Source organism: Lithobates pipiens, unplaced genomic scaffold, assembly GCF_037356315.1.
Source record: "Lithobates pipiens isolate NorthernLeopardFrog02 unplaced genomic scaffold, aLitPip1_a1.2 Scaffold_19, whole genome shotgun sequence".
Taxonomy (NCBI): domain Eukaryota; kingdom Metazoa; phylum Chordata; class Amphibia; order Anura; family Ranidae; genus Lithobates; species Lithobates pipiens.
The window spans coordinates 452,793,439-452,808,351 of NW_027507764.1; the positions used below are offsets into that span (position 1 = coordinate 452,793,439).

Genomic DNA, 14,913 nt, shown 5'->3' on the forward strand with positions numbered 1-14,913 from the left:
GTTCCATTTGTTTTAGATGCGGCATTCGTTATTTCGGATAATTTGTAACTTTGGATAAATTCGTATTTGTTACGTTCACTAACAGCCAAATTTGAAAGGAAATTCCAATCCCTATAATTTTAATAGTTAGTAATATTTATTGGTTATCATTTTGGATTTTCGAATGTTCAGGGGTTTTCGGAATTTTAGTTCTAATTTTCGGAAATATTCAAATTGAATGAAAAGTTGTTTAACGAATTTGTTGCATTTCGTCGAAAAACAATGGGGTTAGGCTTACATTTTTTTGGAAGTCCCTGCAGGTAATACTTGATCAACTTCTTGCATATATTTTCTCAAGTCTGCACTCCCTGATTCAAACTCTGTTTTTCCGATTAGGTTTGTATCCTAAACTGTATCCAGAGTTGTCCCAGTATATGGGTTTAAGCCTGAGTGAAGATGAAATCCACAAAAATATGTCTATGGTGCCTGCAGATGGAGTAAGTAAAGACATTTTTGTTTTCTTTTTCAGTGTTTAGTTTTAAACCAATGTCCTTGTTCGTGTTCCGCAGACCTATAGCTTCAGCTGTTCTGGCTGCTGAGACCTGCTTTCAGCTTTAATATAGTGCTGGAGTTTAATCAAACATCTGCAGAATGGAAATTAGAGAGGGGTGTGGCTATTGGAAATGCACTTTAAAGCAACTCTTGCTTAAGCACCTGATGTCCATGTGCTGTATTTGAATGGCCTGAATTTCAAGGTTTGTGAATTTTCAGTAAAGGGTTTAGCAGTGGTAAATGAGAAGTTCTTTATTGCTATCACAAGGTCGCTAATAAGCCACCTATATGATAGTTAATTGGGGGGGGGGGGGGCAGGCATTCAAGTGCCCCTGTCACCCTGTGAATTTAGGTCTGCCTGTAATGTTCTGCACTTTTTATATTGCATTGGTGTAGCGCATTGTTAGCTGCAGGCTGCTTTACGGTCCAGTGTTGGGCACAGGTAATACAGGGTCACCCTGTATCACTGTTAAAAAAATGGGCCTATATACCAGAAACCCTTTAAACTGATGTTTTTGTGGATTGGAATATATCTCCGGTGTCACAAAATGTATACAACTCTTTCAAAAGAGCTACATGTAACCTGTATTTATAAAACACTGACCCAATATAGCTAGCTCTAAATGTCTAAACCGGAAGAGTTTGTTTTCTCTTTCATTGATTTTCACAGATTTTTGTAACTTTTTATATTTTTTTATTTTTCAATTCAGCGGCAGCTAGCAAGACCATCAGCTGTAAATAACATGGTGGCTCCAATAAGTGGATGTGATCTTGGGATCCGTAGAGCAGAAATAAAACAAGGAATCCGTGAAGTTATCTTGTGTAAGGATCAGGATGGAAAAATTGGTCTCCGCCTTAAAGCTATTGACAATGTAAGTTGCCAACTTGTTTCTGTCATTCTAAGGAGTGGTATAAGATCGGAAGATTGAGGGTGATATTTTACTTTTGGATGGTTATGTATTATGCAGCGTTCTAAGTCTAACCTATTCAAGGGAAATATTCTAGAGTAACTTTGCAGATAATGTCTGGGAGTAGTTGATTCCCATTTCTTGATTGAAAATAGTCATTGTGATTTTTAAATTTAGAAACCTACAGTCTGTTCACAGTGTATGTACATTGAAATTATAAAAAAAACAAAGTCAAAGCCTTTTTTTATTTTATTCCCCCATTTTGGATAGATTAAGGAACCGTTATAAATGTGTTTTTTTTTTTTTTTTTTTTTTTTTTTTTTTAATTCTTTCTGGTTCTCCCATTTGGGTGCTTTTCCTTTAATTCCTGTCAGGAAGTGAGAGGGAATTCCTCCAACAAAATGGAATCCCCTGTCGTCAGGTTCTCTAGAACTAGTGTCCCCAGTGGAAGATTTCACCTCTTTTCCTGTTCTGGTGATGACTCTGATTTGTGGTGATCTGTCCCTTTTCAGTGAGAACAGTAAACAGAACACAATAGGGTGAATCTCCCTAACGGGGACAAAGACTGCAATAAAAAAGATAAAAAATAAAACTGACAGTTGGTCTAATCTCTCTCCACTCCATCTAAAACTAACAAAGATGTTTTACCTTTTTAGATGTACTTTAAAAACTAACCTTGACTTCTTTAAAGTTGGAATGTCCTTGTGCATTGCATTGAGATCTAGCATGAAGAGATTTGTATTTATATGCCCATGTGTGGTCACTGCTTTCCCTAGAGAAGAGAAGAGATTTGAGCCAAGAAAAATTAACATTCTCATCCCATAATGAACATGGACACTTTCTTTTTTCCTGGCTGTAAGGTCCCTTTCACACTGGGGTGGTTTTCAGGCACTACAGCGGTAAAAATAGCGCCTGTGTAGCGGCTGAAAAAACGGCCCCTTTCACTCCAGTGTGAAAGCCGGAGGGCTTTCACACTGGAGCGTTGCGCTGGCAGGACGGGGAAAAAAGTCCTGCTACACGCATCTTTAGAGCGGTGAAGGAGTGGTGTATTTACCGCTCCTACCCATTGAAATCAATGGGGCAGCGCGGCTATCCCACCGGCTGCAGCTGTTTTAACCCTTTTTCGGCCACTAGCGGGGGTTAAAACTGCCCCGCTAGTGGGCGCATACCGCCGCTAAAACGACTGTAAAGCACCGCTAAAAATAGCGGCGCTTTACCGCCAACGCCCACACCACCCCAGTGTGAAAGGGGCCTAAACTGTACTCTCAAGGTTTTTTGGCTGGGGTGGGCAAAGGTACAATGTTTGTTAGGTTGGATTCTGGGCCTAATAACTTCTCTCCCATTTAGGACATTATGTGAAAGGGTTACTTTACTGTTTAAACAATTCAGAGCTTAACCGTTACTGGTAATTGTGTGTGTGTGTGTGTGTGTGTGTGTGTATACACATTTTAGAAACTTCATGCACACCATCCACTGTTTAACCACTTCAGCCCTGGAAGGATTTACCCACTTCCTGACCAGGCCATTTTTTGCTATACGGCAGTGTGCCGCTTCAACTGACAATTGCAGCCGACGCTGCACCCAAACAAAATTGATGTCCACCCCCCACAAACTGAGCTTTTTTTTGGTGGTATTTGATCACCTCTGCGCCTTTTTATTTTTTTTGCACTGTCGACTAAAAAAGCGTAAATTTTGAAAAAAAATATTCTTTTTACTTTCACGTATAAAACATTTCCAAAAAATAAAAATGTAAAACAACCAATTTATTCATCAATTTAGGCCGATATGTATTCTGCTACATGTTTTGGGTAAAAAAATTGCAATAAGCGTATATGGATTAGTTTGTGTAAAAGTTAAAGCGTCTACAAAATGGGGGATAGATTTATGGCATTTTTAAATAAATGTACACTATATACAAAGTGACGGCAATCAGTGATTTTTAGCGGGATTGTGGCAGACAGAGCTGACATTTTGACCCTTTTTTTTTTTTTGGGAGCCAGTGATATTTATTACAGTAATTTGTGCTAAAAATATGCTGTTATTGTACTAATGACACTGTCAGGGAAGGGGTTAAGGGCTATCAAGGGGTTAAATGTGTTCCCTGCTGGTGTTTTCTAACTGTATGGTGGACAGTGTGACTGGAAAACACGCAGATCCATCTTCCTGCTTAGCAGAAGACAGGATCTGTGTGATCTCCCCTGTCAGAACTGAGATCTGCCTTGCTCACACAGGCAGATCCCAGTTCTGTCACTGCAGGAAACGATCACAGGTGGCCGGTGGATTGGCTCCCCCGCTGGCCAATGGGAACGCGCGCCCACAAAAGTGGTTAAAGTGAGACCATGGGGGTTGATTTACTAAAACTGGAGAGTGCAAGATCAACTGCAGCTGTGCATGGTAGCCAATCGGCTCCTAACGTCAGCTTGTTCAAATAAACTTTAACAAACCCCCCCCCCCCCCCCCATGAACATTAAACAATATAACTGATTGCTAGGAGGAGTAACATTGACCATTATTTAAACATTTGTCCTGTTTCTATGGCCTGTATTCACAGAGAAAAAGTGTGTGTGTGTGTGTGTATATGTCAAAATGCAGCTCCTCTGACATAAATTTTGTTTTATGTTTTTTGCTTTACAGGGTATTTTTGTGCAGCTTGTTCAAGCCAATTCTCCAGCATCTTTGGTTGGATTAAAGTTTGGTGATCAGATTCTTCAAATCAATGGTGAAAATTGTGCTGGCTGGAGTTCAGACAAGTCCCATAAATTCCTCAAGCAAGTTTCTGGAGACAGAATTTCCATGGTTCTAAGGGACAGGTTGGTACATTATTTAGCTTTCTAAAAGAAAGATGTAAACAGTGTTTTACACTGTAGTTTTTTCTCTTTCAAAAGTTTTTATTTTATGTTAAAATAAATTACATGTACAGAATATAAGACAAATTATTTGATACCAGAAATAAAAAGACACATTGAAGTACGGATGATATAAAGCAAAGAAGAATTTCAAGATATTCTCGTGGGAATGACAATAAACGGCCTTATATATTTTAGAATTTGAAAACATTCTTATAGCCGAGTTTTAAACATTTTATGCCCAAGAAAATATAAATATGTCTAAAAGAAAAGATATGATTTTAAAGTTTTGACCATAACTTCTAAAGTATGTTTATAGTAAATATTATTATATAGTAAGGGAGGAACATAAACGGTATATAGGAGGGAAAGGGGAGGGAATAATTCTCCGGAGGATGTTTTATATATCAGCTAATGTTGTAATTCTATAAAAAATCGTAATCACCATAACAATAAAACTCGGTTATCAATATTATCTGACGTGTAATATTTAATCCAGGGTTTCCATATGATATCAAACTTTGTCATCTGGTTTTTATCTATAGCGTCCATCTTAGCATGGATGAAAGATTGATTCATTCTACGTTTGGTTTCTGCAATATTCACCACGTCTGTTTTCCATGCATTGGCTATAGTCTGCTTTGCGGCTATCAGGAGTGTAAGAACTAATTTGAATTGTTTCTGATTCAGAAAGGCTGGTTTTAAATTAAGGAGAGCTATAATTGGGTCTGGAAAAATTGGACGATCAAAAATTTTTGTAATTCTCAGAAAAATCTTTTTCCAAAATGATTGTACAATTGGGCAATGCCACCAGGTATGTATATAGGTACCTTTTTCTGGACAGCCACAAAAGCAGAGGCCAGTGTTGTCTGTTGAGAATTTGGCGAGTCTCGCAGGAACCAAATACCAGCTTGTGAGAACTTTATATGATGATTCAGATGCCAATATATTTATAGAGGAAGATTTTGTGAAAGACCATATGTTGGACCAAGACCTAGAATCGATCGCACAATCCAAATCTTTTTCCCACTTGGCCACATATTTAGGTATAACAGTATTAGAATTAGATATCAATTGTGTATGCAATGATGTAATACGACCTTTAGCATGTGGTTCCTTGAGACAAAATCTTTCAAATTGAGAAATATTATGTAAGTTTACATTTAAATTGAGAAGAGGAGTATAAAAAATTTTGATTTGGAGATATCTGAATATTTCTGATTGTGGAAGCTTATATAATTCACATAGATCTGTAAAAGATTTTATTGATATAGTTGAAGTTAAATTATATAGACAAGTGATACCAGCCTTAGACCAAGCTTTAAAGGTTTTGGGATATTTCCAGGCTGGGTAAAAAGTCAGATTCTTGTGGAGATTGCAGACCATGTGAATTTCTATACCTATCCCATATAGATAGAGTGCTTAGAAATGGGGTTATTTATAGACTTACGACCCGCAGGTTGTAACCATAATGTATTGTTTATAGGAAGAGGATCATAGTCTACAGCTTCAATGAGGACCCATAAAGGAATCTCTGTAGAAGAGTGATATTTTGTTAATTGAGATAATTGAGCTGCCTTATAATATATGTTAAAGTCTGGAAATCCCAAACCACCCAAAGCTTTGGGGAGAACAAGTGTTTTTTTTGTGAAGTCTGGGTTTTATTTTCCCCCAAGTAAATTTCGTTTTGAATCAGCCTAAGAAAATATGCAGGATAATGAATCGGGAGAGTTCTGAATAAATATAAAAATTTCGGAAGAACAGACATTTTTATGATATTGATTTTTCCAAACCATGATATTGGCATTGATGACCAATTAGATAACTACCTTGTAATATTTTTTAATAGAGCTGGGTAATTAGCTGCAAATCGGAGGGGTTAGGAGTAAACTGCACACCCAGATATGGGAGGCTATGATCTAACCACTTAAGGGTAGTGAATTTTGTAAAGATTGTTTATCTTTCTCGACAAGTGAAATGTTTAATGCTGAAGATTTTTGAATATTGACCTTAAGGCCCGAAATGAGAATTCTTGTAGTACAACCATAGGATTTGGGGCCGAAACATGTGGAGAAGATGGAAAAAGGAGAATATCGTCTACGAATAAAGAGAGCCTATGATGAAAGTCACCCATTTCAATACCTGTTATAGTGGGTTCCATCCTAATTCTTTGTGCTAAAGGTTCAATGAGTAAAGCAAATAATGGCGAAAGTGGACATCCTTGACATCCCTCAGTATATTAAACTTGTCCGATTTGTACCCTGCATATCTGATATAAGCTTTGGGATCTTGATACAATCTAGAGATCCATCGTAAAAAATGAGGCCCGAATCCCCATTTGAAAAGGGTATAGTTCATATATGACCATGATACTGTGTCAAAAGCTTTCATAATATCTAAAGAAAGAAAACAAGTGGGAATACGTCCTTTTTTTTTTTTTTTTTTTTTTTTTTTTTTTTTTTAGCGGCACGTGACAGGAGTGTTGCACGTCTAATATTATCTCCTGCTTGACGTAATGGAATGAAGCCCACTTGATCACGATGTATAAGATTGCCTATAATAGTATTTAATCTGTTAGCTAGAATTTTGGCTAAAATATTTATGTCCAAATTTAGTAACGAAATAGGGCGCTAATTAGACCATATTGAATCGTCTGTGTGAGGTTTAGGGAGCATACAGATAATTGCAGTCAGGGTTTCTCTTCTAAAAGAATGACCTTCCAAAAGGGAATTAAAAGTGTTTGTCAAGACTGGAGATAGGGTGTCTACATACGTTTTGTAATACAGCGCAGAAAAACCATCAGGACCTGGCCTTTTATTTAGTTTCAGATTTTTGATAACTTCAGATACCTCTATAATTGACACTGGTTTCTCCATCATTTCCATTTGTGTTTTAGAAAGTGTTGGTAGAGATATGAGAGAAAAAATATTTGCTCTAGAAGGGTCCAACTCATTATTAGAGTGTAAATTTTTTAATCGTGTTTTGAATTTTTGTAATATTTTTAAAGGATTATTTGTGTATACCCCCTAGAGATTTTCAGACGTATCGGTTTCGTTGGGTTCAGGCAGGATTTTAATGCCCTGGCTAATAGTGTGTGAGGTTTATTCGCATTGATATAGAAATTATGTTGTGATCTCTTGATGGTTTTATCCGCTGCTTCAGCAGGGAATGGATCAAATTCCAATTTTAGCTTTGTCAAGATTTATTTTAGATGAAGAAGGGTTATTTTGGAATGCTGTGTGACATTTATTGAAATTTGTTTCTAAAGTCTGACAAAGGATTCTCCGCTCTCTGTTGAATATGTTTGCTTGCTGTAGACATATGCCACGCAGAACAGGTTTGTGTGCTTCCCATAATGTAGTCAGAGAGACGTCAGGTGTGGAGTTATATTTTATATAGTCTTTGAGCGCAATTTCAATATTATATTATTTTTATGAGCTGGATTTTTGAGTAGGAAATCTCTTAATATCCATGTTGGATCTTTTTTTTTTTGGAATTATAGAGGCAACAGTAATGTACAGTGCACTATGGTCGGGCCATGGGATGGGAATAATTTTTGTAGATATTATTTCTGGAATTAGCCCTATGGACATAAATATATGGTCTATCCTAGAGAATGAGCGATGAGGGAACGAGTAATGTGTGTATTGTCTCTTGGTTGGATTCAATTCTCTCCAAGTATCTACTAGGTTATGTTTTGTAATTAGTTTTGATAAGAGTTGTTTGTCTGCTGTATGTGACTGTGGGATTGGTGATTTATCCAAAAATTGAAATATGGTCTGATTAGAATCTCCACATAGAATTGTAGTACCTATTTTGTGGTGTTCTATAGTTTTAAAATAAATGAGAAAGAAAATAAATGGGATTTTTGTTAGGAGCGTAGTATGATGTAATGGTGATAGCGGTATCAAGTAGGTGTCCTTTAAGAATCAAGTAACGACCTTCTGGATCCTTGATTTCCTTCATTAGTGAAAATGGTGTATTGCGATGGAAAGCTATAAGCACGCCTCGTTTTTTAGAGGAGACCGAAGCTGTGTATACTTGGGGGTAGTCTTTACTGAAAAATTTGGGAGTGGATTGTGACGCAAAATGAGTCTCTTGGAGACAAACTATATGTGCTTTTTTGGATGAATATGTGCGGAAGGCTTTAGTGCGCGTGTGTGGAACGTTTAGTCCCTGAGTATTTAATGATATGATGTTTAATGGGGCCATGGAGTTGGGAAAAGTAAATATATGTTGGTGTTTGTTAGAACGTGTGTCATATAAGAAATTATTTGTCTCGAGTATAGGGGTGGAGGGAGGGAGGGGAAAAGATGATGACTGAAAAAGAAAATACAATTAATATACAATATTGAAATATATCTTAACATATCTATGTTCTTAATGTGTCCGTTGGGAGGAGAAAAACTCTCCCTCCAAGGGTACATGAGCCACTGTCAACTGCCCGGTGTACACCGAGCTGCTGAGGGTAGCAAGAGAAGGGTGCAAGGAACTTCCCTGCAGGACACCAAGAGCCAATCTTATAATTTTCATTTTTCAAGCTAAAAATAAAAATGTAAGATTAAGGCAACCTCAGAGACAAAGAAGAGAAGAGAGAAAAAAAAGTTATAATAAGGTGCCTAAATTATTAGGAACGTTACTTAAATAAGATTATGATAAAAGTATTGATTGGAAGTCGGAGAAAAAACTCGGCAGTAGCCATTCTGTTGAAAAGGCAAGATAGTAGCCTCAGTACAGTTGTCAGTCCATAGTGTCAGCCAGATCTGGATCCGGAGGTGGAGATTGTATGCGACTTCTTTTCTGTGGATTGTAGTCTTCTTCTCTTCTGGAAGCAGAGGAGGGATTATCAGCATATGAGGATGATTTTTGGCGAGTATCCGCAGCATCTCTTGATGTGTTTTATCATCCCAAGTTTCTGTAAAGTAGTTTGCAGGTCCTTAGCGGTTTCGGCACATATTTGCGACTTTGGAAAGTAAAACGCACTGAGAAAGGAAAGCCCCATTGGTAGATTATGTCATTTCGCTGTAATATTTGCAGTAGTGGTTTCAGGGTTCTTCTTTTGTTGATTGTGATTTGTGAGAGGTCTGTGAATAATTTATATTTATGAACCTGGAAAATTAGGGGATCTTTATTTCTAGCTGTATTTAGCAGTAGTTCCTTAGTGCGGTAGAAATGCAATTTTGCGATAATGTCACGGGGAGGACCATCTGTTTTCTTTGGTGATAGGGCTCTATGAACCCGGTCCATTTCAAGACGCTCTAGTGGGATAGCTGGTTGTAATTCTTGAAAAAGTGCAGTAATAGCACCATTTAAATCAGTCACAGATTCGGGTATTCCTCTAATGCGTATATTGGAGCGTCTTGCACGATTTTCAAAATCCTCCAATTTGGATTGCAATATGTCATTTTCCACTTTAAGAAAATCAATTTCTGAGGCAATGTTAGATGTATAATTTTCCAGATCGTCTGCTCTAATTTCCAGTGCTGATGTACGCTGACCAAGTTCTCTAATTTCTTTAAGTTTTGTGGTGATGGTATCTGCGGTGGATTTTAGTGATTTTTGAAGCAGATTTTCTATTTTGTTTCAGCGTTACAGGAGGGGATAAGTCTTTTTGTGTGGAAAGTTCTAAATTCTCCAGAACTGACATATTTTTCTCAGGTTTTTGGTTAGAGAGACCTATGTGCCTTTAATGAGAGAACATCTTTATGTAAAGCAGCAGAAGGGGCTGTCTGTTAGTTCTCCTCACTGTGTCTCCCCTCAGAGAGGGAGGGTTTCAGTGCCATACTGCTGTATGTGTGAGGCGGCGCTTTCTTGTTAATTTTCTGCCTCATGAGTCTCCTCTGACCCCCCCTAATGTCGCCTATGTAAGGTAGGGATATTTATCTACCATTTGGTATGATATATATGTGCAGAGGGTCAAATTACCTCAGCTGTTATATGGCTCCGTTGTCCTGCTGAGAATGGAGCTCTAAGCCAGCATTACCTCTCGGCTTGGCTCCGCCTTCTGTCCCCCTACACTAGTTTTTTAATCAAAGATGACCAAGGGGTCTAGTGCAATTTTTCCTTTAAAGGCAAAATATGCTTGACTTCACAGTAAGCCATTTAAGTATTTTAGAACATTTGAAGCAAACTGAACAGTACTTGTCATACATGGCAGGGATAAGGCCAACTTCTTTCTCCTAAGAAAGTGGTCATTCTCAGATTTTTGTGGGGGTGGATTCTAGTTCCAGCATAGTGGAAGATCTAGCAAAGATTCATGTTAAAGTGATCGAACAAGGATATATATATATTTTTTTAAATGGACAACAACCCTGTTCTACTTACCCGCCAAAACCATTGCACGGAACTGAGTCTTCCTCTTCTGGGTATCCCTGCCAGTGCTCCTGGCTTCTTCCCCTGCCAAGTGCCATCATAGCAAGCTGCTTTCTATGAGGGCACTCTTGTGGACTCAATCCCATGTTGGAGGCATGTGAGGAGAGCGAGCCACTGATCTCATGCACAGTGCTAGATTGAGATTTGGCTCAGGTAAGTAAAAGGGGGATGGGGGATGGGGGCTGTACACAGGTTTTTTTTATTTTTTTTTTTTTTTTTTTTTTTTTTATACCTTATTTCAGAGAATGCATTAAGGCCGGGTTCACACCGCTGCGATGCGGGAACGCCGCGAATCCGCGGCGTTTTCCCGCATCGCATTACTCCCGCCGGCAGTTCACACTGCCCTATGCGGACGGCTGGGAGTGTCAATGATATGTTAATGACACCCCCAGATCCGTCCGCATATCGCAGTGCGATCTGCCGACTCGCACAGGAATCGGATCGCATGGTGTGAACCCCCATGCGATCCGATTCTGTTGCGGACCAAAAAAAGGGTCCCGTGCGAGTTTGCTGCGGGAGCGATGCGAATTCAGCCATACTATCTGTATGGCTGAACTCGCATCGCTACGGAGATCGGATGTGATTTGCGGTGCGAATCACATCCGCATCTCCCCCCGCAGCAGTGTGAACCCAGCCTAAAGGTGAAAATACAGCCAAAGCTTTTACTTCTCCTGTGGCCCGTTTTTCAGCTGGCAGAAGTCCGAGTTCTCAGAATCTGCCCACATGCCTGGACTTGGCACCCAGCTCAGTCTCTCAGCGAGCTGCTCAGAGCCTGAGCTGGCCATTCCTGCCCCCTCCACAGCCCAGCGCTCCAGTGAGACTGACAGTCACCGGCTGTCTGCTCAGGAAACCCTGAAAACTGAGCGATCGGTGGGGTTTCATAGTTTGTTCTAAGTGTTGGAGCCGGCGGGGGACAGAAGCTCGTTTTGCACAGTGTGGCTCCGATTATCGTCTTCTGGGGTCCCCTGGTGGCTCCTCCCCGCATCAGAAGCTTTCTCCTGGGGGTTACCTTGCGGGTATGCTCCCGAGTCCAGCATTTACATCTATATACATGAATGCCAGACTTGGGCCCCACCCCCCCCATGTCATTGGATTTGATTGATGGCAAAATGAGCCATAGGATGCATTAAGGTGAAAAAACACAACCCCTTTAAGTACTTGGTGCATGTCTTTATGATAGATGGTTCCAGTAAAGGATATGACCTCATTGTTGGATAATATTATCCAACACTCATGACGTTGACCAAATCAAATAACTGATGGAGCTGTTGGTTGTTTGTTTTTTTTACTGATTTTCACTTGTATAATTTTATATACACTGTGTGCAGGAGAATATAGTATGCTATAGTTTCTTTTTGCCTATAAACTTGTCATGTATTTTGCAGACCATTTGAGCGCACTATCACAATGCACAAAGACAGCAACGGACATGTTGGGTTTGTTTTCAAAAACGGCAGAATAACTTCCATTGTCAAGGACAGCTCTGCTGCAAGGAATGGACTTCTAACAGAACACAATCTCTGTGAAATTAATGGCCAGAATGTCATTGGAATGAAGGTATGTTGAATGAGTGTTAAGAACTGGGCTCATTTTATTCAGTTTAATTATATCCTGTATCTTTTGTTTCTCAGGTTAAATGTGTGTAGTGATGTAATGGTTTATTAAACTCACCTTACAAATATTTAGGACAGGTTGTTATATGTAAAAATGACACTGATTATAGCCCAATTGTGATTCAGCACTTTCTGCTGTTTTGAAAATGCTAAACGCCTTACTAGAATCCTGTAAATTCACCACAGCATGGTGTGCTGATTCCTGTGCTGTCTGCCTAGAGTATATCGGCACACTGGTTGAATATTAGAATCTTGTTGAACCTATAAGGCAGTGATTCTCAACCAGGGTTCCTCCAGAGGTTGCTAGGGGTTCCTTCAGCACTGGGCAATTTCTGCCTCTCAGTCAAGTTCCCACTGACACCATTGATCTTTTTAACTATCTGTAAGGAGGTAATTCTTCCCAGTGACCACAAGTGTAATGATACATGAATGCGATGGTCAGTGGGAAGAATGGTCCTGAGTTGTAGATTTTTTTATTTTTAGCAGGGGTTCCCCGAGACCAGAGAACTATTTCAAGGGTTCCTTTGTGTTGAAAAGGTTGAGAGAGGCTGCTATAAGGCCTACACCATAATACACCCAAGGGGAAGGTACAGCAGAAGCTGAAGGAAGGAGGATATTCTAGATTTCCATCTGCTTGTATTTATCCTGTGAACCCTGTGTGTATATGTATGTGTGTAATGTAATATAATATATAAAACATTTTTATATATCTGTATACATTTTTTTATTAATTGCAGCACTACTGTTAATGACTAGGGTAATGCCGAACTGAGATATCTGACTGCAGGAGCAGAATGCTTTTAGGTGCTGATTCTATAGCATACTTTATTGTAGTTCACTGAATTATAAGCTTGATTGTATTTCTGTGTTTGCACAGGATTCACAGGTTGCAGAAACGCTGTCCTCTTCTGCGAATGTGGTTACCCTCACTGTAATGCCATCTTACATCTTTGAGCACATGGTAAAGAGGTGAGTGAAATGTCCTCCTAAAAATGACTGTTTAGCATGCTTTGTTGGGAAATTGATACACTAGCAGGGCATCCCGTGTACAGCAAACACTTCTGACCTAGGACCTCACGGTATATTGGATACAGAAAGTTGCTGTCATTCATCAGAACTGGTTTCTGATGGGGGGGGGGGGGGGGGGATTTATTTTTCTTATATTAATACAGTTATTATAAAGTGGAACTAATCCCTCTGATCCAGCGAGGACAAAGCCATTCTAACATCTAAATGTATCATGCCGTTGCTATGGTACATGCTTGTCCTTTCCATATCTTTTTGTTTTAGCTTTGTAGACTGTTTTCAGTGTGTTGGCTGATCCACAGATTTGCATAGTGAGAAGGATCAGTAAGGCACAGCCATTGTGTAACACTGCAGGAAGTAGAGCCTGTGTCTGCCATGACCAAATATTGGATGCACTTGTTCCAAAAGGAGGGAGTTAATAAAATAAACCCAAAAATGTTCTTAAATAATTACAGAGTTTTAGATTATCATCTAACTTGTGTTCACTTTTTTTTTTTTTTTTCTCAACAGAATGGCTTCAAGTGTTCTGAAGAACTTGATGGATCACTCTGTTCCTGAGGTGTAATATGTGCTCGGTGCCCTGAGCTAGAACTTATTCTACAATAAGCAGACAGCAAGGTCTTCTTTAAGAGCAGGATTCTTACTACTGCATGTTAACCCTGGCATTGTATAACACAGCAAAACCTATTGCAACTGATTCTGTACAGTATATGTTAACACATCTTTAATAGGTAGAGCGCTGTGCAACTTTCATTTAATCAGCAATATGTTTACAAGCTGTCATACCTTGTGCTGTACAAGCTGAATGAATGCTAGTCAAACTTTGTATTTTGATTACTATTCAGATACACAAAATTGAAATGTACCAACAACTGATTTCTGCCATTCTGATTTATACCGCTGGTTTAGTAAAGAAATGCACTATTCTTACATGTAACTGTATCCAAGAAAATGCTGTAATTTTTTATTCTACGTGAGAGCTATTTTCCTATGTATAAATCTTGTTTAACTTGCATGCCATCTTGCTTTATATATGCTACAGATTATTAAAGCGATAACACAGTAGTGCAATGTAATTTTCTATGCTTAAAGGAAAACTATATCCATGAAAGTAAGATGAGGTGATTTTAAATCCATTCACTTGGCACAGGGGACCATTCCATCATTTGACCTCAGACACTCTTGGCTGAAGGCAGTGAGGTCAGAAAATCAGGACTGTGCTGACTTTTGTAATACAGATGGAGAATAACTACTGTCAGTACTTTTTTTTTTTTTTTTTTTTTTTCTATTTAATTAAAACATTTCATTGTCGATTTCCCACCCAAGTGAGTGGTTATTGCTGTTAGGGAACATCAATAATAACAGTAGGCTGGTGGTGTATGTCAAGGTTTCACTTTGATATGATTATAAGCCTTTGTGTAGTAGATACTTGGCTCAGTTTCTCTGGCTAGACTAGCACCTTGTTTTAAACTTGTATGTATAGCAGGGAAACGGCTTTCATATTGAGAGATCTATGCAAGGTTTTGTATTTTCACCTAAGCAAATTAAGTTGGGAATAGCTTTTGACACTTTACAGTTTGTCTATATTGTATAACCATTTCAAATGGGAGAACGTGT

General features: G+C 38.8%; 1 protein-coding gene across 1 annotated transcript in view; it reads left to right on the forward strand.

The window, feature by feature from the left end:
* Window positions 1-14,361, forward strand: part of SDCBP (syndecan binding protein) — a 68,236-nt gene extending 53,875 nt beyond the window's left edge. The window contains exons 4-9 of the mRNA XM_077492742.1: window positions 376-476; window positions 1,242-1,403; window positions 4,074-4,249; window positions 12,043-12,214; window positions 13,148-13,239; window positions 13,807-14,361. Of these exons, the coding sequence (XP_077348868.1) occupies window positions 376-476; window positions 1,242-1,403; window positions 4,074-4,249; window positions 12,043-12,214; window positions 13,148-13,239; window positions 13,807-13,861 (758 nt within the window). The 3' untranslated portion in view covers window positions 13,862-14,361. The remainder of the gene's footprint in view (window positions 1-375; window positions 477-1,241; window positions 1,404-4,073; window positions 4,250-12,042; window positions 12,215-13,147; window positions 13,240-13,806) is intronic.
* Window positions 14,362-14,913: the final 552 nt, after the last annotated feature.